We start from the raw sequence: 23,504 nt of genomic DNA on the forward strand, positions 1-23,504 counted from the left end.
ACTTATCAGTTTAGTGGTTCAAAGTGACAGTGCAACTCTCCATGCTGACTGAATGAGTGGTTTCTATGGACCACATTAGTGTTTTTTTGTTGTGTTTCTTTTATAAGTCTCACTTTGCTTAGGAAAGGTGTTCTGTGTTTGTTTGCATGGCAGAAGAGGTCATGAATTTGCTGTTTATTGTACTCTTACTTTATATATTATGATTACAGTTTTTATGTATATTCCCCTGACATTCCTAGTTATACAAATTATGCATCCCATGCCACCCTGTGATAAGCAGTTTTTTAGCATCATATTAAAAAAGAGAAAGGCTGTATTTCTTCATTTACTGCACACTTACGTACAGTATATAGCGCCTCAGAAAAGGGTGACCAACTCCAGTATTGTAATGTAATGTAAATGCACATGGCAATGAACCAAAATACAGTTAAGTCAATTTATACTGTTTAGCTCAAATATAATTTTTTTTAAGATGATAGGAACTGAGTGTTCATTGTGTATTGAGGTATTCCTGCCTTTGCTTTCTTTGGTAATTTTTTTTGCATTCTGAATACATTTTTAATATCAAAGGGACTTTGTTTTGTTTTTGAAGACCAAAGATTTTTTGTGTGTATTTTCTTTGTCTCTCTCTGGAGAACATCTTTGACTTTAAAGCCTTTGCCCCCCTATCAGGTCTGGGGATGCTATAAGCCTACAATTTGAGTTTCAGGTTAGGCTACTTGGGAGTGGTGAGGCCTACAGTTTTTGCTCAGGCCAATATGGGAGTGCAGATCTCTTACTTTGGAGGTCTTTCACCATTTTGGTCTTTTTGAGCAGGCAAAAACATAACTTTAAATGCATACCATTTGTTCTTCTGGTGACACCATAAGCAGACATTTTAGCATTTTAGTTTTGTACTGTGTGCTCCACGTGGACATGCACCCATCTTTGTCTCTACTTGCAACCTCTCTCTCTTTCTCTAAGGCAGTCCACAAAGCAAATAGAGTGTTGTGGGCTCACTGGCTTTGGACAGACCCCTAATTTCCTGCTTGTAATAGAATACCCAACTGTTAGCCAAACCCAAATTTTCTTTGGTTTCTTTTCTCCATCCTAAAACCATCATAAAGCTGTTGTCCCTTTGTTCTTATGTAGTGTATTAAATATCTGGGGGTCATTTTCTGTACATTCTCAGAAATTCTCTCCTGCATACAGCTTTCATTTTTTTAATGAGAAATAGTACCTCTCTAAATCATAAAGTTGTGAAAGAGGACACACGTGCAGTCAGTTGCCTAAGCAGCAAGCTGGTCTGTGTGTCAATAGCAATAATAAAATATAAAAGGCATATATAATAAATCTGCTACCACACCAAAGTAAGGTAAACAAAATAACAAAATAATGATTACATGCCAAAAAAGATTCAGAACAATGACACCAAAATCAAAAATAAATGTGATGGCAGCCAGATATGCACAGCTCCTACACTAGCTCTGCCTGTCCTCTGTTCAGTCTGTGTCACAAAGGGCAGTCAGTATGCTGAAGCTTTCTCCATGGTAGATTGCTGCATTGTGCTAAAGCAAAAACATTATGGATTATGTTACTTTATCCATTCATGTTATGGATCCAGAGAAAATTGCAATATAGTTCTGTGGCTCTTGAGGAGGGTAGTGTCATTCAGACATTGGACTGGCCTGCACGTGGCTGCCACTTCAGTCCCCAAAAAGGATTTGCACAACCCTGAGCAATTCGCCTGTTCTGTATATAAATGGCATGCAAGAGGATCAGGAATTCTCTGTAGTGATTGTACATTTCATTTTGCTTAGTTTTCATGCAGAGTTAGTTTTATATTTGAATTTGATTTATTTTAACATTAATTTGTTCAGTGTTATTGTGCTGTCATTTTGTGCCTCTGTTCTTCTCTGGGTTCGGATTTTTTTTTTTGTTAAGCATGTGAACTCGTGGCATAATAGTGGCCATGATATAAAATGTGGCTACACAGAGCAACATATGTCTGAACTTTAAAATGATAAGAGAAGGTTCAATTAAATCAAGGAAACAAACACATTACTTTCATTTAGAGCAGGGGTTCCCAAATTAAGCCCTGGGGTACCACTGTGGCTAAGGGTTTTCATTCCAACCAGTTTCACAAATAAATGGTTCAGTCCTACTTCTCATTGATCTAGATAGCTTGGATTTTTTTCTCTTATTATGGCATTCAGAAATATTTTCTGATATAATTACGTGAACACAAAATTCAGAAATTTGTACTTTTGCCATGTTAAATGTTAACTTTCTTTTACCATATTCTTTTTAATTCACCTTTTCCTGTAGAGTTCACTCTCTTAATTGTACCCAAATACTGATGATTACTGATGAAGAGTATAGACACAGGTGTAAAAGACACTGAATATTAAAGAAAAGCAGCTGATTAAGTATAATATCCGCTTGTGAGCTAATTAATGAGAAAAGGCTTAAATGACCAGAGCATAAAAAGCAAAATCTTAAAAAGTAAGAAAAAGAACAATAGTTACACACATTCAAATGCTTGCTACATTTTCCCTAGAATTTAGCAAACCTATTGTATAATTTCTAGATTGACACAAAAAGGCAAAAACCGGGAAATAACAGCTTGTTTAATAAAGTCAGGAGTCCATTGAAAAGCAGAAGGTGGTTGGGATGAACACCTGAAGTTAAGGTGGTCCCCCAGACTGACCTTGAGGATCATTTAGTTAATCCTTTAACTACTGATTAGCACAGAAACAAATGAAACTTTGAATTAGTGGGTCTGCTTTCACGGTCTGTGTCATTTGCCCCAGTGTCTGTACAACTCATCATTAATTGTAACTATTTGGATACAATTTAAGGAGCAAAATCCACATCCACAGAAAACATCAATTAAATATAATATGGTGAAAGAAAGTTACATGTTTAAAATGATGACAAAGATAACACATTTCTGAATTTCTTCTAAATGCAAATATCTAACTAGAGCGTGTTTCTGAATGAAGAATAAGAAAAGGAAAAAGGCCAGCTAGAGAATCAGATTGATGAGACATAAGAGTCACACAGTGATTTGTGAAGACGTTTGGAATGAAAGCCTGGAGCTACAGAGGTACTTCAGGACTGAACTTGGGAACCCTTGATTTATGGCAGGGGTTTCTAACTCCAGTCCTGGAGAGCTACTGTGGCTGCAAGTTTTCATTCTAACTCTTTTCTTAATTAGTGGCCAGTTTTTGCTGCTAATTAACTGTTTCCCTTTATTTTAATTGACTATTCTTTAGACATAAATTTGATGAGAAGTGAGCCAACAGATGTCCAACAAAGTTGGGGCCTCAAACTCCAACCAACTTCACTTCATTCAGTTTCTTAATGTGAAGCCAATTCTCGTTGCTAATTAAACCCGTTATTTAATTCCATGGCACTCATGCTGCCATGGCAGACATTTCCAAAACTGTTGATTTTCTTTTTTAAGAGCACTGTCAAAATGTGTTGTAGACCTGAGCAGATCAACATTACTGTAGCCTTCACCTTTCTTTATTTTCAGTTATTGTGTGATGGATGCTGGTTGTTGTTTATGTGTTGGTACATTTTGTGTCTTAATATTGTTTGGTTGCTAATTAAGGAAAAAAGAAATAATTAATGGGGCCCAAGTCTTAAGTTGTGTATCAATTAAAATTAAGGCAAAGAGTTAATTAGCATCAAAATCTGGTTACCAATTAAGAAAAGGGTTAGAAAGAAAACCTGCAGCCACAGTAGCTCTCCAGGACTGGAGTTGGAGACCCCTGATTTATGGTTTTATACTTTGCTTTAGTCTGGTCATGGTGTACTAGGAAAATGTTTTACAGTATACTGTACAATTATATAAGGAACTCTTAGCTTCAGGCTAAGCACCCCATACTGCACAGAGCTCCTTATATTATTCCACAGTATCAGTCCTATCTGTGCCTGACAATTCTTCTGTCTCATCCTCTAAAATTGCTTGGCCATTCTGCCACTCACTGATGATTTAATAACAAGCAAAAGAAAAATTCTGTATAAACAATGGAGATGTAGGGCAGCACAGTGTAGGGTGTTGCATACTGTCTATGTGCTATTCAGGATTGGTCCCTGCCTGTGCCCAGTGGTACCAGTATATTGTCTGGTCCTTTATGTCCAAGTTTTGAAATAGACAGATTTGAAAAAAAAAAGAAAAAGAAAAAAATTCAATGAAATATTTTACATTATAACAGGGTCTGCGACAGTGTACACCATAAAAAATAACTCCGCAAAATAATGGCTGATACAAAGTGACATTACACTGTCAGTTTTATGATTACTGTGTCACCTTGTCCACCTAGGTAGCTACTGAGTGGGCAGAAAACACCATTAGGTGTGCCACAATAGACATAAAAAATGTATTGAAACAAACTGATTGAAAAAAATCCCTGCATTCAGTGTCTTTGAAATACTCTGCCTTTAATACCTCACCTACCACTTTAAATCTTGACATGTGTCATGTAACAACCTCTCTGTTTTCTCCTCTGTGTAAATGCAGTGACCCTGCAATACAGAGATGTGGAACAAATCATTGCACTTATATGCTGTCCTTGATTCTTCATTTGTGATTTTATGACCTTCTGTTCCTTTTCCTATCATAACGTTGCTTCTGTGCTCAATGGTGTGGCAAGGTGGAAAAATATTATTTCAGTCCTTTTGCACTTCCACTTTTATTCTAGTTACCCACTGCTTCTCAGTCAGCACAAAAAGTTAAGCACTGTTCCTCATTATGTTGAGAGGCCACTGAAATAAAAACTTCCACACTGAGACCATTTTTATGCATTACAATTTAAATCAAATTATTGCTGCTGCATGCAAAAGACATGCACTGTTATGGCCAGAATGGCTGTTTTTCAATGCACAGTGAAAGCCTCTGATTTAAATAAGCAGACCTAACAGAGGCAAGTAACACTTCATGCTCTGATCAAGATACATTATACAAGTTGCCTCCATTTGTAGCACTCTCTAATAACAGAAAAATAATTAATTCCATGTTCAATCAGAAACTGACTGAAAAGTCAGCCTTTTTTAGATATTTCAATAGAATATGAAAAAATAACAGGCACTCTTGTTGTTCCTAGACAAAACATAGTCTGTGGTACAAGAATTTATGTCCACATACATTGGTTAATGTTGGTAGACCCCAACATGTTGGTGTTTGTAATTATAATAGCATCATTATGTGCACAGGGTACTGTAAAATTCTTACCTGCTTATCTTATCTACATATAACACATCACCACCTCTCTGGCACTATGATAAACAGGAGCATATAAAAAGACAACTTTATTTTAATTCTTTTTAAAATTCTTTTGCATTTATATAGCGCTTTTCTCACTACTCAAAGCGCTCAGCAATTGCAGATTAAGTGCCTTGCTCAAGGGCCCAACAGAGCAGAGTCCCTTTTGGCATTTACGGGATTCGAACCGGCAACCGTCCGATTGCCAGTGCAGATCCCTAGCCTCAGAGCCACCACTCTGCCTAACTTCTTTTTTACTTTATTTACTTTAATTTTAAACTTTATTTTACTTAATAGAGAGTATGGAGCAGGTTGAGGAGACCATGGAGAGATGGAGATATGCTCTAGAGAATAGAGGAATGAAGGTCAATAGAAACAAGACAATACATGTGTGTAAATGAGAGGGAGGTCAGTGGAATGGTGAGGATGCAAGGAGTAGAGTTGGTGAAGGTGGATGAGTTTAAATACTTGGGATCAACAGTACAGAGTAATGGGGATTGTGGAAGAGAGGTGAAAAACAGAGTGCAGGCAGGGTGGAATAGGTGGAGAAGAGTGTCAAGAGTAATTTGTGACAGACGGGTATCAGCAAGAGTGAAGGGGAAGGTCTACAGGACGGTAGTGAGACCAGCTATGTTATATGGGTTGGAGACGGTGGCACTGACCAGAAAGCAGGAGACAGAGCTGGAGATGACAGAGTTAAAGATGCTAAGATTTGCATTGGGTGTGACGAGGATGGACAGGATTAGAAATTAGTACATTAGAGGGTCAGCTCAAGTTGGACGGTGTAGAGACAAAGTCAGAGCGCCGAGATTGCGTTGATTTGGACATGTGCAGAGGAGAGATGCTGAGTATATTGGCAGAAGGATGCTAAGGATAGAGCTGCCAGGGAAGAGGAAAAGAGGAAGGCCTAAGAGAAGGTTTATGGATGTGGGGAGAGAGGACATGCAGGTGATGGGTGTAACAGAACAAGATGTAGAGGACAGAAAGATATGGAAGAAGATGATCCCCTATGGCAACCCCTAACAGAAGCAGCCAAAAGAAGAAGAAGAAGAAGAAAACAATAAACAGCGCAGTGCAGTGTAGTGTAGGGAATTGTACACAAACATAATGATAGAAAAAATATATTCTCAGCAAAATTACAGCATTAATAGTACTCAAGAGCAAACACCTTTTAAGAAGGAACACAAACTGCTCTGGCTCGTCTCATATATTCCACTAAAGTCAAGTTTTTGTTAATTTGTTCTCTTCAACATGACTTTTAAGTTAACCAAATAAGAAAAAATGCTAAGGTGCACCTCAACCCTCCATTGGCAATGTTAGACATAAATCCATTGAATAATCAGCCCTGCCCAATTAAAGACAGTTGTGAAATTCCTTCCTGTTGCAGATTTTTAGGGTATTTTCTAGTCAATGAACCAACAAATTAATGTCATCAGGTTATAGATAATGTTGATAATTGATTTAGAACACATTTTTAAATAAATGTCAAATGACAAAACAGTGGAAAAGTTGGTATTAAACAGGAGTGAAAATGGTACTGTATTGCTATGCTCTTGGTTGTTGTATTCCATTTAGTAAAAAAAAAATTTGTATCTCAAACTGAAATATGTTTTTCAGCAAACTTTTAAATGAGCCCCCAAACCAGCACTGGAGTTAGAAGGTGGTGTTACTGCCAAGTGAACCTGAATTCCAGCTTGATTCTCAGCTGACATCTGTCTGGAGTCTGCAAAGGCTCCTGGCATTCATACTTTTACTTTAGGCACTCTGGTTTACCACCATAGAACATACACAAATTTGTTGGTTAAATGCAGACTCTGATGATCTTGTGTGCCTCATTCCTAGTGAAAAAAAAGGATGGAGGGGGCCCCAGAAAAAAGAAAACGCTGCAAAGATTATGAATAAACTAACAAAAAAACAATTTGTATCTTTACTTACATTTTCTTAAATTATCCATTACATACAAAGGTTTAAGCAAACGTGAGAATACTCTATAAAAAAGTTCATACTGATCATAAATGTAGAAATATGTTTTCTAAATCTGAATGATTACATTTACACCCAAAAAGCCATACAAATGGTCTGCAAGTGGTCAGAGAGCAGCTAAAATATGGTAAAATACAGTGTTTCTCAAGTACTGAGTCTGGGTCATGGGCTGCCGCTGGTGGGTTGTGAGTTGCTATTGGTTATAATGGTAGTGGGTCATGGTGGGTCATGGCAGGCCACTGCCCTGACAATCACACTCAATCCCCTCCTTACTGTGACAATCCAAGGGGCACATGGCAGGTTTGCAAAGACACTTACAGTATATGGGAAAAAGTGGATTGTGGCAATAAAAAGGTTGAGAAACACTGGTATAATGTACGCTGGCTGCTCCCAAATATACTAAAACACTAATCTATGTCTTCTTTTTATACTTTTTTTTAATCATCTCCAAACACCATGAAAAAACACAAAACCCGTTTAAACCACACTAATAAGTGCAACAGGGTAAAATCCAAAGAAATCATTCAAATTCAAAACATTTTCCATATAAAAATAATTAATGGAATATTGACTACAGAAGAATTTCAAAGAATCAGAGTGCAGAAAAAAAACAAATGTAATATTTAAGTAAAGCAGCTGTAAAAGTGATACTGTGTTCTATGTATGTGTTATGCAATAAGAAACTGACCTTTTGTCCTGCAATGATTTTATTGCAGGTATATCATTACTTACGGTATTCTAGATTGTGATGGTGAAGATTTCTTTTGGTCTTTAAGATTGTTTTGTGAGACATTCTGTATCCTGTTTTCCCAAGTCACTTCTACTGCCTCCTACTGTATATCTCTAATATATATTTCTCTTCTGGTTCGTCCTGCTTCCACTTCAAAACCGGTCCCGCCCACACGCAGCCGACACGGCATTTCTCGATTCCTATTCGTCCTCTATAATGTCATGCCTGCGGTGGGTTGGCACCCTGCCTGGGATTGGTTCCCTGCCTTGTGCCCTGTGTTGGCTGGGATTGGCTCCAGCAGACCCCCGTGACCCTGTTTGGATTCAGCGGGTTGGAAAATGGATGGATGGATGGATGGATAATGTCATGCACTATACTGGCCTGCTGAGCGTAATACATCCAACAAGTACTCAAAGTGCTGCCACAACGGTAAAGTAGCTTTACCACCTTTGCAGGAGCCACCTGTGTCTTTACAACAACTTCTTACACAGCAAACATCAGAAGCTAAAAATTATCATGAACACATTCGAGAATACAACCCTTCTCTAGCGTTTGCTTCCATGGGTGCACAGATAACTCAACCTTATAGCCACGGACCACACTGTTTTAAAAAACACAAGCAAATGTATCACCAAATCTCTCCACTATACGCTAACACTTCTACCTCTCCAGGATATGGACAGTTGTATGTTTTTGACACAGCGCAAGCTATTGAAGTACGCTTACAAAATAAAGCAAACTCTGTATGCAGCGAAAATTTACTTCTCCAGCTAGATTCCATGCTCAGAACCATCAACCCCTTCGCTAAATCATACGAACACATGCATGAAATCGCTCAGTTCAATCCAACAGCATCTGTACGTATGGTTTTCAAGGAAAACCCTAGGCAGTATTTACGATGATAATGCCACTACATGTCACACCGATGTTGCAGCAATTTTCGTCGGAGAAAATGGCAAACAGCCTGCCGAAAGGGACATTTGCATCTACCCCATAGGCAACTCCTGTAAACAGATTTCCACGCTCAATATGAATTGCGATCCTATGGTTTACCCACTTTTATTCCCTTACGGAGACATTGGCTGGCACAAAGATTTACAACATGTTCCCGATAAAAGACCCACCAAACGAATAAGGCTTACTCAATGCCAATTTTACGCGTACAGATTAGCAATGAGGAATTCATTTAGTATTTTGCACTCCAGCGGCAAACTATTCCAACAGTACGTCGTAGATGCGTATGTTAAAACAGAGGGCGCGCATCTCAACTATCTCAGATTACATCAACAAGATCTGTGCGTGGGACAATACAAAGGACTTTCAGACGCACTGCAAGCAAACGCTGAAAATAACAACGTACGTGTAGGCAAAATGATCATATTACCGTCCACATTTCCAGGAAGTCCAAGATACATCCAACAAAACTATCAGGATGCCATGGCCATAATACGTAAATTCAGAAAGCCCGATTTATTTATCACTTTCACATGTAATCCTGCTTGCCAGAAATTCTACATGCATACTGCGTCTTTCAAGAAGTATTTATTTCTTCTTGATTTCCGAATTCCTTTCTCACCGTTTTCCGTTCCTATTCTTACACCGCCGTATGCTATGGCGGGCGTCGGCTAGTTGGTATATATTTTAATATCAATTATAGTTACTAATACCATCCTAACACACTTTATTCAGATGTTAATCACACATAATTGGTTCAAATCACACCATTGATCCTGCACTAAAGCTTGTATGTATCTTCTGGAAGAAATACGTTGTAAAATTTGTGCTGATAAACTTTCAGGTAATGAATATACATCATTATCATCATTTTAAATGTAAACATTTGCTCACAAAAGCATGCTGAAATAGTAGAGTCTTTGCTGCATTATAGCACTTCAGCCACGAGTCACAGCATTTAACGAACAAGGTTTGTCTTGGGTGGCAGAGAGGTGTAGTTAGTACTACAACCTCAAAACTGCAGGTTCCGGAAACAAATCTTTCACTAGGTAGCTGTCTGTATGGAGACTGTAATGTCTCCCCAGGTCTCCATTTTTTAAGTGTGTTTGCACATAATGTGGAAAACACCCACTGCCATAGTCATGTTTATCTGTCTGCCTCTTCAAATGAAATAATGCGGCCTTTCAGAGTACCTGTTTTGTTGAAATTTGTCACAATTCTTTCTCAAAAAAAATTATCAAGCAAGCTCAGTTTTCATGGAGATACTTAAAATATAGTGCACTACACAAAGTTTTGAAATTTCAAAAACTCCCATTTGAATTTTTAAACTTGTCTGTCCTATAACAGAAAAATATTCTGTTCAATTTAAAATATAGGTTAGTATACTATTTCAAATTTTCCTTAAGAAAGGTTAATCCACCTAGTATCTTTTGCATATATTCATTTTTTAGTCATTTGATAGGTACTCCGAACAATAAAACGGAGTAAGCTGCAACAGATTCTACTTGATATGTTGCCTGTGTAAACAAATACCACAGGCTGAGGAGCAGCAAAATTGAACATCTGTCCCAGCAGCTCACTCCTCCTGCTCCTTGAAATCATACCAAGTAAGTTATATGATGTTCATGACCATAAAAGTAAAACATGCAAGCAATGTAACTTATGAAAAAATTTATGAAAAATTAGCACTCTAGACATGGCTTGATGACATGTTATGCATACAGAGAATAAACCTGTATTTAGTATTTTGGTTATACTAAAAACAACCTCCCAGCTGTAGCATCTTCACATTATAATTATTCAGTATTTCTGTAACATTATAATTAATAGGCAGAGCACCATGTTGTTTAAGAAATTTGAACTACAAGCTACTACTAGCTTGTCTACTAGCAGTCGACCCTCCATAACCAACAATTAACAATAGGGCATCAATTGCTGCCATTTTTTCATCACCCGAGTTAGACGCTGCTGTCTATGAAAGCTCCTCACAAGCCTATTTGGACTATGTTTTCAACTACATGATAATGTAAACTGCTCTTAAAAACATTTATTTTTTGTACCCTGCTAACATATATAATTGCATTCTATTATCACAGTTATTCTGACTCACTTTAACTAAAAATAAAAAACACACTAGAAAATTTAAATATGTTTCAGCTTTCAAAACACTTAATTAAGTCTCCAAACACAACTGAATTTTATGCCATGCATACACTTTCCTACTAGTTTTTTTCACTATGAACTGGTGACTTCACCAGGATAGGTGTACATGTCTTATTTTCAATGTCTGTGTGTGTTGGATTCTTACCTTTATACAGTTCATTTGTTAATTTTTATATGTAATTGTTTCCTTTTATCTTTTAAAATGGTTTATGCTGTTAATAGCACTATATAATATAAACACTGACTGACTGAAAGAGAATTGCATACATTTTGTTAACCAAAAGTGGATACAAATATACCCCCTCAATGAAGATCCTCACTGTATCAAAATGGACTGAGGTAAGTCCAACTAGTTCTTTACCTGTATATCCTGAGCACTTTGGGAGGCATTTACCTTGTAAACACTATTACAGTACAGGTATTATACAGAATGAGAGCTGGGAGGCTCTTTGAGAGAAGAACAGCCTGATACAGCAGGATACCACAAAGAAAGTTCATGTAGATTAGTTAAATTTGCCTTTGATAAAATGAAATATCCGTTGATACGTAACACTGCTTTATATACTGTTAGTGGGCTTTTTATGTATTCCAGTAAACAATAATGACATTGTTTTGCAAAACGTCACTTTGACTTCTCTAGAGTAAGTCAGGGCCTAACTGCCCTGCTGGGTCTTTAGCTATTTTAAAAATTCTGTTGAGCATCATCTGACAGTAAAGTGGAAAAAAGTCATGGATCAAAAATTTCAATGCCTGTCTGCTAAATATTTCTTATTTACTGTGTGAATTAAAGCAAGTTTTAGAAATGAGACTGTCAGTGTTACAGACAATTCTATTTTGTATCGGTTTAGTAAGCTGTTCAGGGTGAACAAAGCACTGCTTGAGGCTGTAAAACGGATAAAATTATAAATAAACTACTGTGTTTTGCATACAATACATAGCCTTTTAATAATGGGGAGTACATGTTTTAATAACTATGCAAAAACATAAACAATCTAAAAAAAAATCAGTCCATCTTCATCCAATTTCAAACCCTCTTAAAATCCAGTTCAGGGTCAAAAGGGGTCTGGCCCTATACTAGCAGTGACATTATTTGGTGTCATTGAACACTTACTTTCATAGTCAGTGGGCCAAATAAGAATTGCCAATTAATAAAACCTTTTAAGAGCATTACTGGAATGTTGGAATAAAACGGTACTGGAAAAAAACACCAAGCAAACACACTGAGAAGAGTTAGTGACCTGGCTAGGATTTGAATACTGGCATTTGTAGCCATGAGGCACTATGGTGCCACTCCATTAATCCAACAGATTTAATCTCATTCAGGGTCAATAGGAGACTGAATTTATACCAACAACAACACTGGCTAGAAGGCAGGGGCCAATCCTGGGTGGAATGCCAGCAAGAGTCCAAAACAGCATTTTATATTTTTGAAGCCCTCCTATTTCCTCAAAAGTCAATGCATAGCTGTGTAAATGTCAAGTTAATTTTTTCCACTATTCACTTTCCTCATTGCTTATTTTCCATAGCCACCTTTGGGACAGAGATATGCAATTTTCAAAGCACGAGATTTAATAGCTGACGAAGCTGCAAGGGCCAAGATCGATCAGACTGTTTAGTCATTCTGAGCACTTTGATGTTCTGTGCTTGCTGAATGCTTCACAGTACGTTTATACTGAGTGTGTGAGGTGACGTGCAAGGCATGAACATAATGAGGTGACACACCCTGGAGAGAACAGATAATTGGGATGTGAGAATTAGATAATTGGGGAACCTACATATTTGGGGAAATGTGGGGGAACCTTGCACAGTCTTTTAACAGATGTAAATCACCTCTGAATTCAAAAATGGTTATCGAATACCCCAAAGCAATGACCTCAAGCTGCACACTCTGCCACTATCAATATGGACACCTGTCTGTCACTTGTTTGCCTCTCAAGGTCAGGGGTTCAGGCAAAGTTCCATACATGTGTCTTTCTATTCTTACTTCCCAAGTAGAGTTGTGCCTCAAATGTATGTTCAGAATGTAAGCCCAAAAAACAACTTACCTGATGAAGTAACAGCAAAAGATAAGGCTGAGTACAAACACAAAGATTCCAGTGCCAAAAATGACCATATAGATGTTTAATGGAAGATCCTGAAAAGTAATTGGGGGCATTGTGCTTGACCTAATGATGTAAGTCAGTCCAAGTCCACAGAAGCATCCTAGAAAAAGAAACACAAACATAACACTTAAAAGGCTTGAGTTTACAGTATGTCCACCCTCACCCGCTACATTTTATTCATAATAATTTGTTCTCTTCTAATTTCTTGCTCCTGTTATTTCCCATGTAAGTAGAAGTTTTGAAAGGTTGGTGTCTTTAGCAAAGACCTTTGCAATGTAATAAAAAAGCCAAAATTGCAGCCTCCCCTCATGAAGCCAAATAATAATGCTACTGATTTACTCTTCTGAGTGAAGCTCCAGGACTCACTAAAAGCTTCAAATTCAGTACACTCTAATGTACTTTTCAATTCTAGCAATAAAAAATGTAAGTGGCAATGGACGAGAATAAGTAATCTGCAAACAGGAGAGAAAATAAAATTCATTCATAACACTGAATAGTAAATATTAGTGACAGTTTCAATTGGCTCTGTTATTGAGTCTACAATCCAATGTATGATGAAATTTTCACTTGGCTATTTTAGTCCATCAGATTTTCATCAAATTTAAATTGTATGAAATCAAATAGCAAAAGACACAATCAAATCTGGGAAGTATAGTGGAAGCTCCCAAGGTGCAGGTTTAATTTCCAGCTCCATCATTCTCCTTTATGTTTGTTATTGCCATCAACTTTGAACAAAAATGCACCACTCTTCACAGAATTGAGAAAGTTCACTTCAGTTTCCAACAGATTTCCATTCATTCTTTACTGAACGCAACTAATCCAACACAAGGTTGCTGAGATCCAGAGCCCATTCTGTCAGCATCAAGTACCAGCCTACTGCAGGCCATATTCAGGCCCACACCTACAATCTTTTGCCAGTTAAACTGACATGTACATTTTGGCATTGGAGTGAAAAACTATAATACCATGAAAAATGTCTTATGAGGAGCAAGTGTAAAATCTACACAGACAGCGTCCAGTCTGTAATTTGAACATAGGACTCTGGGTCAATGACTGTGGATAAAAAACCAAGGAACGCCATTAATTTCCAATTTTTATCCAGTGCTCCAGCTTTCTATACCCCTGAACTGGACCAATTAAGTAAAGAAAATGGATAGAAACAGACAGTACATCAAAACCTCTGCCTCTTTTCCATCCTTCCCTGTTCCCAAATCTTGTACAGCATATGAATATTAGAAAAGGAGCCAAAATCAAAGGCAAGGTTATAAGCGATTGAAAATTCACAGCTGGATTCTGCTTTGCTTCCTTTAGTTGTTCGAGCCTAGTACTGAATAAGTTCAGAACATAGATGAGTGGATACAATTTAAGGAACGTCAATCATGATAAAAAAATGTAATATACTATGATTTGAAGTAAAATTGTTGAAGACCATAAAACAGTGTCAGAAGTCTTGATCCTGTATTGAAAAATAAAACATAGGATGCGGATGCACTAATTACTGGACTGTTTTATGGACTAGTATAACCAGGGCCAGCCCTAGATGAACCTGTAAATGGTGCACCACCACCCTATTTGGTTTGAGTGGAATCATCTCTGCCAGACCTGGCATTCACCGTTTTGTTTCCAGGTAAGTTATTTACAAATATTTTTTTATGTCAGTACTATAACTAAATGTCATATATAAATGCTCTATAGTATATTCACTACAAAATCACTACTATTCAGTCAAGACCATGTATCCATTTTTGAACCCACTTAATCCATTTCAGAGTTGCTGGGGGCTGCAGCACTAATCTTGACAGAATAGTGAGCAAGGCAGGAACCATCTCTGGGTGGGGGGCCAGTTCATTGCTGAGCCCACTCAGAATTACCGACACTCATTTCGGGTCAATCTGCAATGTCCAGTTAAGTTAATTCCCACATATGTGGGAGAAGCTGGAATACAGTACCTGGAAAAATCCCCAAACAGACACATGTCCTAGGTATGACATTCACACAGCTCCAAAACGGCAGACAGGACTCCTTCCTGCTCTACATGGGAGTAACTCTGCTGTAGCCACCCAAAGAACGGCTGCTTGCATTATGAAGGGGATGAGAGAAAGCCCTTGGGAGCCTGATCCCCAGAAGAGTCGAAACTGCCGGAGAGCCAATGGAGTCTGGCCTGTTGGGGATCAGAACTGGTGTGGTGCTGAGGCGTCACCCATTGCATGGCAGCACTCAGATCCCAATTTAAGGAGGCCCATCATGTTAGGCATGTGGAACGCCTTGTTTCTCTGGCATGATGATCATCTTCCTCTGCTGTTGGAGGAGCTTTGTAAACTGTGTATTTCAGTGGCAGCACTCTCTGAACAGCATATACCTGGGACTGGCCAGATCTCTGTGGGTGGGTACACCTTTTATTGGTCTGATTGTTCTGATGGCTGTCATACTCAGGGAGTAGCTGTTGCTGTGTTGGATCAGCTCCTTCTGATGGTGTTCGATGTCACTCCTTTCAAAGAGCATATTATGAGACTCAGGTTAACAACTACGCTCAGTGGTTGATGGGAGCCCACAAGGAGGCACTCCTCTGGTCATGGGTGATTTCAATGTGACCACTGGCACTGACAGGGCTGGCTGTGAGGATTGTGTTGGTCCCCATGGGTCTGACAACTATGGTTAAAGTGGCTCCATGTTCCTTGACTTTGCAAAAGGTCAGATGCTGCAGATCACAAGATCCTGGTTCCAGCACCCTGAGCTTCATCGTTGCACTTGGTACTCCAATACTGGTGGTGCAGTGAAGGAGATTGATCATATCCTCGTGGGCAGACACCAGAGGATCCTACAGAACAACTGGAGGGTTCACAGAAATGCCCAGTTTGTGAAATCTGACTACAGACTTGTTGTTGCTACTCTGAAGATCCAGCTTAGGTCCAGTGGGCTACCACCTAGTAGGAGAATGAGGCTGGACCTGGCCAGACTCCAAGATGAGGCTGTTTCTAATGAGTTTACACGCAGGTTGTGTGAGGAACTTGCAGACTTGGGCACAACTACTGATCTCAAACTGCTGAGGGTTGTGCTGGTGTTGCTGGTATTCCTAGAAGGAGGTGTTTCATCTTGCAGGCCACCCTGGATATCATTGAGAGGAGTTTCAGCTAAGCAAACACTTATCACTACAACTACATTGACTTTCTATTTCTTAAAGCCCAACTTTACTTAACAACATGTACTTATAAGGCCAGCCATTTTCAGATTGTCAATGTGCGTCTAAGCTTTAATGAACTATTCAGGAAATTACTAGCCTCACAAAAACCCTCCAACACTCACACCAGGACAATGTATCACAACATTCAAAGCAACTTCATATGCCTGGGCCACGGGAAGAAGCTGGAGACCCCAGAGGAAAGCTCTGTGAAAACAGACGGCAAATAAACACCACATACAAATCATTCCAGTCATAATCAATATTTATTTTTGTTTAGTGTAACAAGAATGATTTACACATTGTGACAAGGTTGTTAATCAATAATGCATTGTTTGCCTATAGCAGGTTCTGGAAACAGATAAGAGGTAGAGCACTTTATGTCATTATTTTTATATGAAGAGTAGTCTGTAAATGCTGAATTAGTAGATTCTTATTTAGTTAAATGTATAATAATAATACTCTTCAAAAATAATCATGATACTATTTTATTTTTTCATAACATAGTTTTCTCAAACATGTGTAATCCATTTCAGAATCACAAGTGACCAGAGGCTGTTCTAGCACTAATAGGAGAAAAGCAGTAAACAGCCCAGGACGTGGTGCCAGTCACACACCCACCTTGGGCCAGTTTGGAATAGCTAAATAATACATCACACAGACAACATCCTGGGTGTGTGTTCAAACCCAATATCCATGATGATGTGATTATTTATTTTTTTTAAAATCAGTATTACTCTTTATTCTACATTTATTTATGTAATACATGATACATATGAGGGGCAGCACGGGTTCACTTCCTGGGTCTTCCTTGCGTGGAGTTTGCATGTTCTCCCCCATGTCTGCGTGGGTTTCCTCCGGGTGCTCCGGTTTCCTCCCACAGTCCAAAGAGATGCAGGTTAGGTTGATTGGCGATTCTACATTGGCCCTAGTGTGTGCTTGGTGTGTGTGGGTGGGTGTGTGTGTGAGTGTCCTGCGTTGTACTGGAAAATGTACATTGATCATATTGTTACTTCTATATTTCAAAACGTGAGAAACAGAATATATTACTGCTAAACTACTGAAATACTTCAAGAGAAAAACAGAAACACTTTATAACAAGTATATCGTACTATAGTGCACACATGTACTATAGGGAACTATGATTTGGCATTACTACGATTTACTTGTTGTTTAAGTAATTGTATGTCATAGTTTGTACATATTTTACAACTATATACTTATTGTGTAACTTGAATAACTCTGATTTAAGTATAGATCCGGAATAAGAACGAGAACTGTCTACTTACCCTCACTGCTACTTAACTAACTCAATAAGTACACAGTAATGATGCCTAAACACACTGTAGTTAGGTAAGTAATTACTTATAAGCACACTACAATATGAAACAATGCAAAGTATATATTAACAGAAATACAGTGTCACTCCTCAATTTACAGATGCTACTGCAGCCAGTATGTAGCAGAGGTTTTTATAAGATGCCTAATATTGCTTACGACACTGGATTACTAGCAATGGGGAGCAGAAAGAGGTGGATTAAGCTTACCAAAGGATGTCTTTTGTGCAAGCAACAAATGTAAAAATGGCTTGGTATATTAGCAATAGTCTTGGAAAGTGCGGAGATAAACTCATATGTCAAAAAGGACAGTGTCAGCTGTCATTTATCCTCACTGAGGCACCCTTTTAAATTATTTAATGTACATTTGTAAGACTTTTTTTACTCAACGTGACTTACTAGATCAGGAAAAATGAAAGAATATAACTATTTGTGTACCCGGAACACATGAAGGTTAAGTGATCTGATCTGGGTCACACAGCGAGTCTAAGGCCAAAACTGAACTAGCAAGCTTTAAGTTTAAAGTCCTGCCCCCTTCTCACTATACCATAGTGTCTACATACTTTACTTTACAAGAAAGTAAAGCCAAACTCAGTAAAAGAGGTAAAAAGCAGGAACCAGCTGTGGAAGGGATGGTAGTCTTTGTACACACCCACCACTTTGTACATCACAAAATCACTCAGACTGTGTTTACATTACAAGAAGAAACTGGAAACACTGGAAGAAACTCGTACAAGGTTAATAATGGGTTATGCGACGATACTAATAATCACCTTAAACAAAGCTATTTAATTATTTTCACTTTTAATTATCTCAGCCTTTATTAATTATTTATCATGTAGGTGTTACAGTAGGCTGCATCAGCAAATAAATACAATAGGTGGTTTAATTCTGTGTTGAAAAATGAAAAAAACAGCCGATCGCACATACAGGAAATTTTACCTTTTTCCTCAAAATGGAATTAAATATCACCTATTTCAATATTTATGAGGTTAAACACAAAGTTTTTTGTGTCTCTTATAAAGGTAGCAAGCCACAAAGCATATACTACATAGCTGCCAGTTCAACGTTTGTATAACTGTAAAGCACTTTTGTGGGGTAGTCATTATTGAAAGGCCCTTTTACTAAATAAAGGTTGTGTCTGTTTTTAAAAGTTATATTTTTTTTAATTATATGTAATTCTCTATACACTTTTTTGGATTTACATAGGTCGTTCAATATTTAAATAACAAAAAAACGGAAAGATTTGGTGAATGGTTAATAAGATTGTCCAAACTCTGTACACGTATCTCTGCAGAAGGATGTCCACATTGCACACATCTTAGTTTAAAGATTTCTGCTGCACTCTTGCCTCATCTCTGCCCCCACAATTTCAATTTGCTTTTCATGAAGATTATGAACTGTAAAAAGTACCATCTGCTGTGCAATATAAAGATATCTGGCATGCATAATTTATATGTCATGAAAATGAAACGAAAGCAGAAATTACACTATTACTGTGAAAAAAAGAACTCAGTCTTCATATGTTTCTTCTCCAGACAAACACAAACCCTTTGTGTTGTATAGTGCCTTCCTAGAGTAACAGCCAGTCAAAGGTGCATAGAAATATGGTACAATTGTATGTGCATACAGTATTCTCAAGAGACATGGGGTGAACTGGCAACATTTCAATTTAAAGTCTGATGCCTTCTACTCTAGAAGAAACTTCTGAATTTCAGCTCTTTTGTGTGAGGTCTGGCTTAAAGTCAAAGGTGAGTCAGTCAGGTCAGGTTAAGGAGTCTGCACTGATATAGTGTCAATGGCAAGTTTATCAGTTTAGTTCTACAACCAAGATTATTATTGTTTAAAAAAAAACCAAAATGACTAAAAAAGCATTTCATTATCCAAAGTAAAATGGAATTAAAAGGTGAGTGGAAAACAAAAACTGAAATTAAAATCACAAACTCAAAAACAAACTGAAATAAAATTAAAATGGTGGAAAAGAAAACGTGTTGTATCTGCTTCATAGAGATAGATAGATAGATAGATAGATAGATAGATAGATAGATAGATAGATAGATAGATAGATAGATAGATAGATAGATAGATAGATAGATAGATAGATAGATAGATACTTTATTAATCCCAAGGGGAATTAAAGTAAAAAAAGTAAAGAATCAAGTAAAGCAGTCGCTGGTAACCTAAAGTTCATTGTCCTCTCTAACGTGTGCCCAGTTTTTTAAGTTTCAGCACACAACATTTTGCACTAGTGCACAAAGAAATAAGCGAGGAAATCTGCTTTCACTTCCCACCCCCCTACCACCACCACCACCAGCTTGTCTAAAGTATACAAAGGAGCAACAGCACAACAGCCATTCTTTTTGAAATCAGTTCTTATAGCTTGATCCCCAACCTTTGTGAGATGTCCAGAGAGGACGAGCCTAATGACCAAATATTTACAAGAAATAACTCACATTTAAAGCAGAAAGTCCCAACATCTGATCTGGGATCAGACTGTTGGATCCGATAGCAGCCCTAAAGTCAGCAGATTTGGGTGAATTAAGTCCAGCCTTAAGTTGGCAGAATTTGTAAAAATTAGAATATTCTGAAAAATGACACTGTTTTATTCAGAATGGCATGCAAAGTGTAGCTAGTTTGAAGAGGCATACTAGGAAATGCCACTTTCAATAAAACACGCAAATAGAAACACAAACTGCAATGCAAAGCCTGTTAATTAATACAAACTGGAAAATAAAATGGAGAACGACTCAGCCTCCTCATCAAATTCCACTTACAGTAAGGCTAAACATTTTGTAATCCTCATTTTCTGTTGTAGACTTTTTTAAGGCGGCAAAATTCTTTTTTGGTGTTATTTTTGTCTTTTTGATAACTTACCTTTTTATTTGTATTTTGTATTTACCTCGGTTTGATTTCTGCCTTGTATCCAGTTTTGACTTGTAAGGGTTTTGTGGATCAGGCAAATTCAATCATGAATGCATGAATGTAACACGTAATATACTATTAAAAAAAGGTGCACCATTTTTTTGTAGCTTCCAGTCATAAGGGACATATAGTATATCTGTTCAGCTTCCTGAATGAATGAATAAATGGTTTCTGCCAGAACAGTTTTTGTTAATGCATAAGCAAAATTTTTGCTTACACCAATCCAATCCTTACAGGCAAAATTATTACAGTTAACTATCACTCATTTTTCACAAACTGACTACACAGAACATGGCTACATAGGCTAATGAGCATAAAAGTTGATAGCTATCTGGAATGAATATGGTTTTGAATATGGACACACAATAAAGAATTGGTGATGTATGGGATGGTATTGTCTGGCAGTTCTTGGAGTATGACACTGACAGTAACAAGGGGTAAGTACCTAATCAATGTAGGCAGCCAGGTTTGTGTAGCTCAATTAAAGGGAAGAAATACATTTACAGTATAAATACAGCAGAACTCTGATTATCTCAGGTAATGTGGATTGATGCTACCTCAAATAAATCAGATAAAAAGGATGGCCGCTGTAGTGCAGAGAATGTGGGGCTGACACAGAGACAGATCAGCTGATGTCACAAGGAAAGCGCACTGCACTCAGTGGTCAGAGACAGGCTCTGCACAGCTCATGGAGGGAACTCTCCATTTAGCTCACACCGCAATGTGCTTTCTTTTCATCACAGCACAAATCTGAGATGCTTCGTGGTGTGAGTCCATGGAAACTCAGCTGCATTTCTACCTGTTCCTACCTCTTGATACTTTCTAGTTTCACTTGTAAGGATACAACATCATATTTAGTTTTCCTACTAATTATGATATTCAAGATGATGACTTAATGACCTACAGAACTGTATAAACACAAAACTCCTAAGTGAATAAAACAGTAGATCATGTGTAGACACTCAATGCTGGTGACAACAGCAGAGGGTGAGAGGGGTGAGTCACACCCATATTCTCACAGTCTCCAGTTCCTTCACTACTTGCTCGGTAAAGTCGAGGTTAAAAGTATAGTATTCACGGCAAAGCTTTTATGAATTATAAGAAAAATATTGTATTACACTTACAGGTTTGCCTTGATTAAAGCAGAACCTCAATTATTTGGTGCATGAATAACCAAAGAGACTGAGGACTGTGATATGCTAATTTCAAACAAGAGAGAGAGAGGTTAGGAGCAGGCGCTGATACAGCGTATTGCCACACCCACCACATGACGAACCAACTCAGGATCCCAAATTGGGACCCGAGTGTAGCCATGCAACAGGTGACACCTCAGCACCACACAAGTTCAGATGGAATGGAACCAGTGTGAGGTTTTTTATGGTGGCTGGCGTGCCAATTCTGCCACCAACCCCCAGGTTTTTCCCTGCTGATTGGAGGACCTACATGCAGGGATGGATGCAGATTAACGTGATAGCCAGGATGGATATGCTAATTTCAGACAAACCCACCAAAAAAGGTAAAATGACAGGTTACGTTTGTCAACTAACTTTTACTTCATGTCTGCAGAGAGCTGCTGTCTGTTCACATCAGTTGATCAAACTCAAAAAGAGCATGCAAAAATACCTATTTATTAAATCAGGAAAGTCTAGCGGGTTATGTGAATTACTTGTATTCATAAAGAAAGGTACTGTAAAATACCTTACCTCAAATTTAAAAGTAAACAGTCTGCTCCGTGAACAGATGAGTGAGACACATTTTACAAAAACATTCAAAAGATAACTTTATAGATGTTTCTACAATCCTAGTGCTTTGGAGGCATAGCATGCATTTCTTATTCTTAATCAGTGGTCCGTGCTTAAGCAAAAATGAAAACTAAACTGTCATGATTCTCCCAACATAAAAACTAATTGAGGTGTGTCCCCAATAATAAAAACTAAAACATATATGTTCAAAACCTCAGAAAACTAAACTGAAACTAAAATGAAAATGAATTGACAGGTAATTAAAAAAGGGAACTAACACGATCTTCCCTCCAACATCCATCTGTGGTAACACTTTTGTTGTAAAAAGCAGCACTCAAGCTCTGTGGCACAGCAGAGTGGTGCACTGGAGAAGTGGTCATTGCAGATGCCAGTTTGAGTACCAACAGGGTCTGCCAGCTCTTTCTTTGCATAGTCTACACTTTCTCTGTCTAAGTGGGTGGTCTCCTCTCTATGTACTCCAGTCTTCCACCCACATCCCAAAGATGTGTGGTAACTGGTAATGTGCGAGTGAGTCTGCAAGTGTGTGAGTAATGGAGTTTGGTGTGGTGTTCAGTATAGACAGGTGCAGTTTCTTTCAGTATAAACGTAAGAGCAAATATACTGTACATTTGATTTTGAGAAAGAAATACAAAATATACTTTTAATCTTCTATATTTATGTATTCTGTGGTGCTTTTTCTAAATATAGTATAGTTTTTCCCTTTCCTATGGTGTGCCGATTCTACACTTTAAACCAATACCATTTCGGCACATCGTTGCTTTAAACTGCTATCAACACCTCCCCCATCCTCAACTTGAAGCTTGCAAAATTAACCGTCAATGTCTGAAGACCTTTTCCCTACTATCACTTTTCAGCACTATGTCTGACACCTCTGCCAAACTGTCTTTAGAAAAAAGAAAATAAAGATGTCAGTTTCAAGATTTAAGAATTGTCTGGGGGCACAAAGAAGCTATTGTGCTCCAAATAAGCACACTGCAGCTTTGTTGGCAGAGGAGCCTAAATAGTTGGTGCCAACCTTCAGCATCTGCTGCAGGTGTTGTTGATCTCATCCTGTGAATCGTGAATGCATCTGTTTAGTTGACACTGATGTGCTACAACATTTACAGTATACAGTAAAATTG

The 23,504-nt window shown here is 38.0% G+C and overlaps 1 protein-coding gene across 3 annotated transcripts in view; it reads right to left on the bottom strand.

Moving 5' to 3' along the window:
* rnf122 (ring finger protein 122) overlaps positions 1–23,504 on the bottom strand; it is a 122,719-nt gene that overhangs the window by 34,017 nt on the left and 65,198 nt on the right. For all 3 annotated transcript variants that reach the window (XM_028799707.2, XM_028799695.2, XM_051928436.1), the window contains one exon: positions 13,127–13,283. In XM_028799707.2, coding sequence (XP_028655540.1) covers positions 13,127–13,283 — 157 coding nt within the window. The remainder of the gene's footprint in view (positions 1–13,126; positions 13,284–23,504) is intronic.

Source organism: Erpetoichthys calabaricus, chromosome 1 (genome assembly GCF_900747795.2).
Source record: "Erpetoichthys calabaricus chromosome 1, fErpCal1.3, whole genome shotgun sequence".
NCBI lineage: Eukaryota > Metazoa > Chordata > Cladistia > Polypteriformes > Polypteridae > Erpetoichthys > Erpetoichthys calabaricus.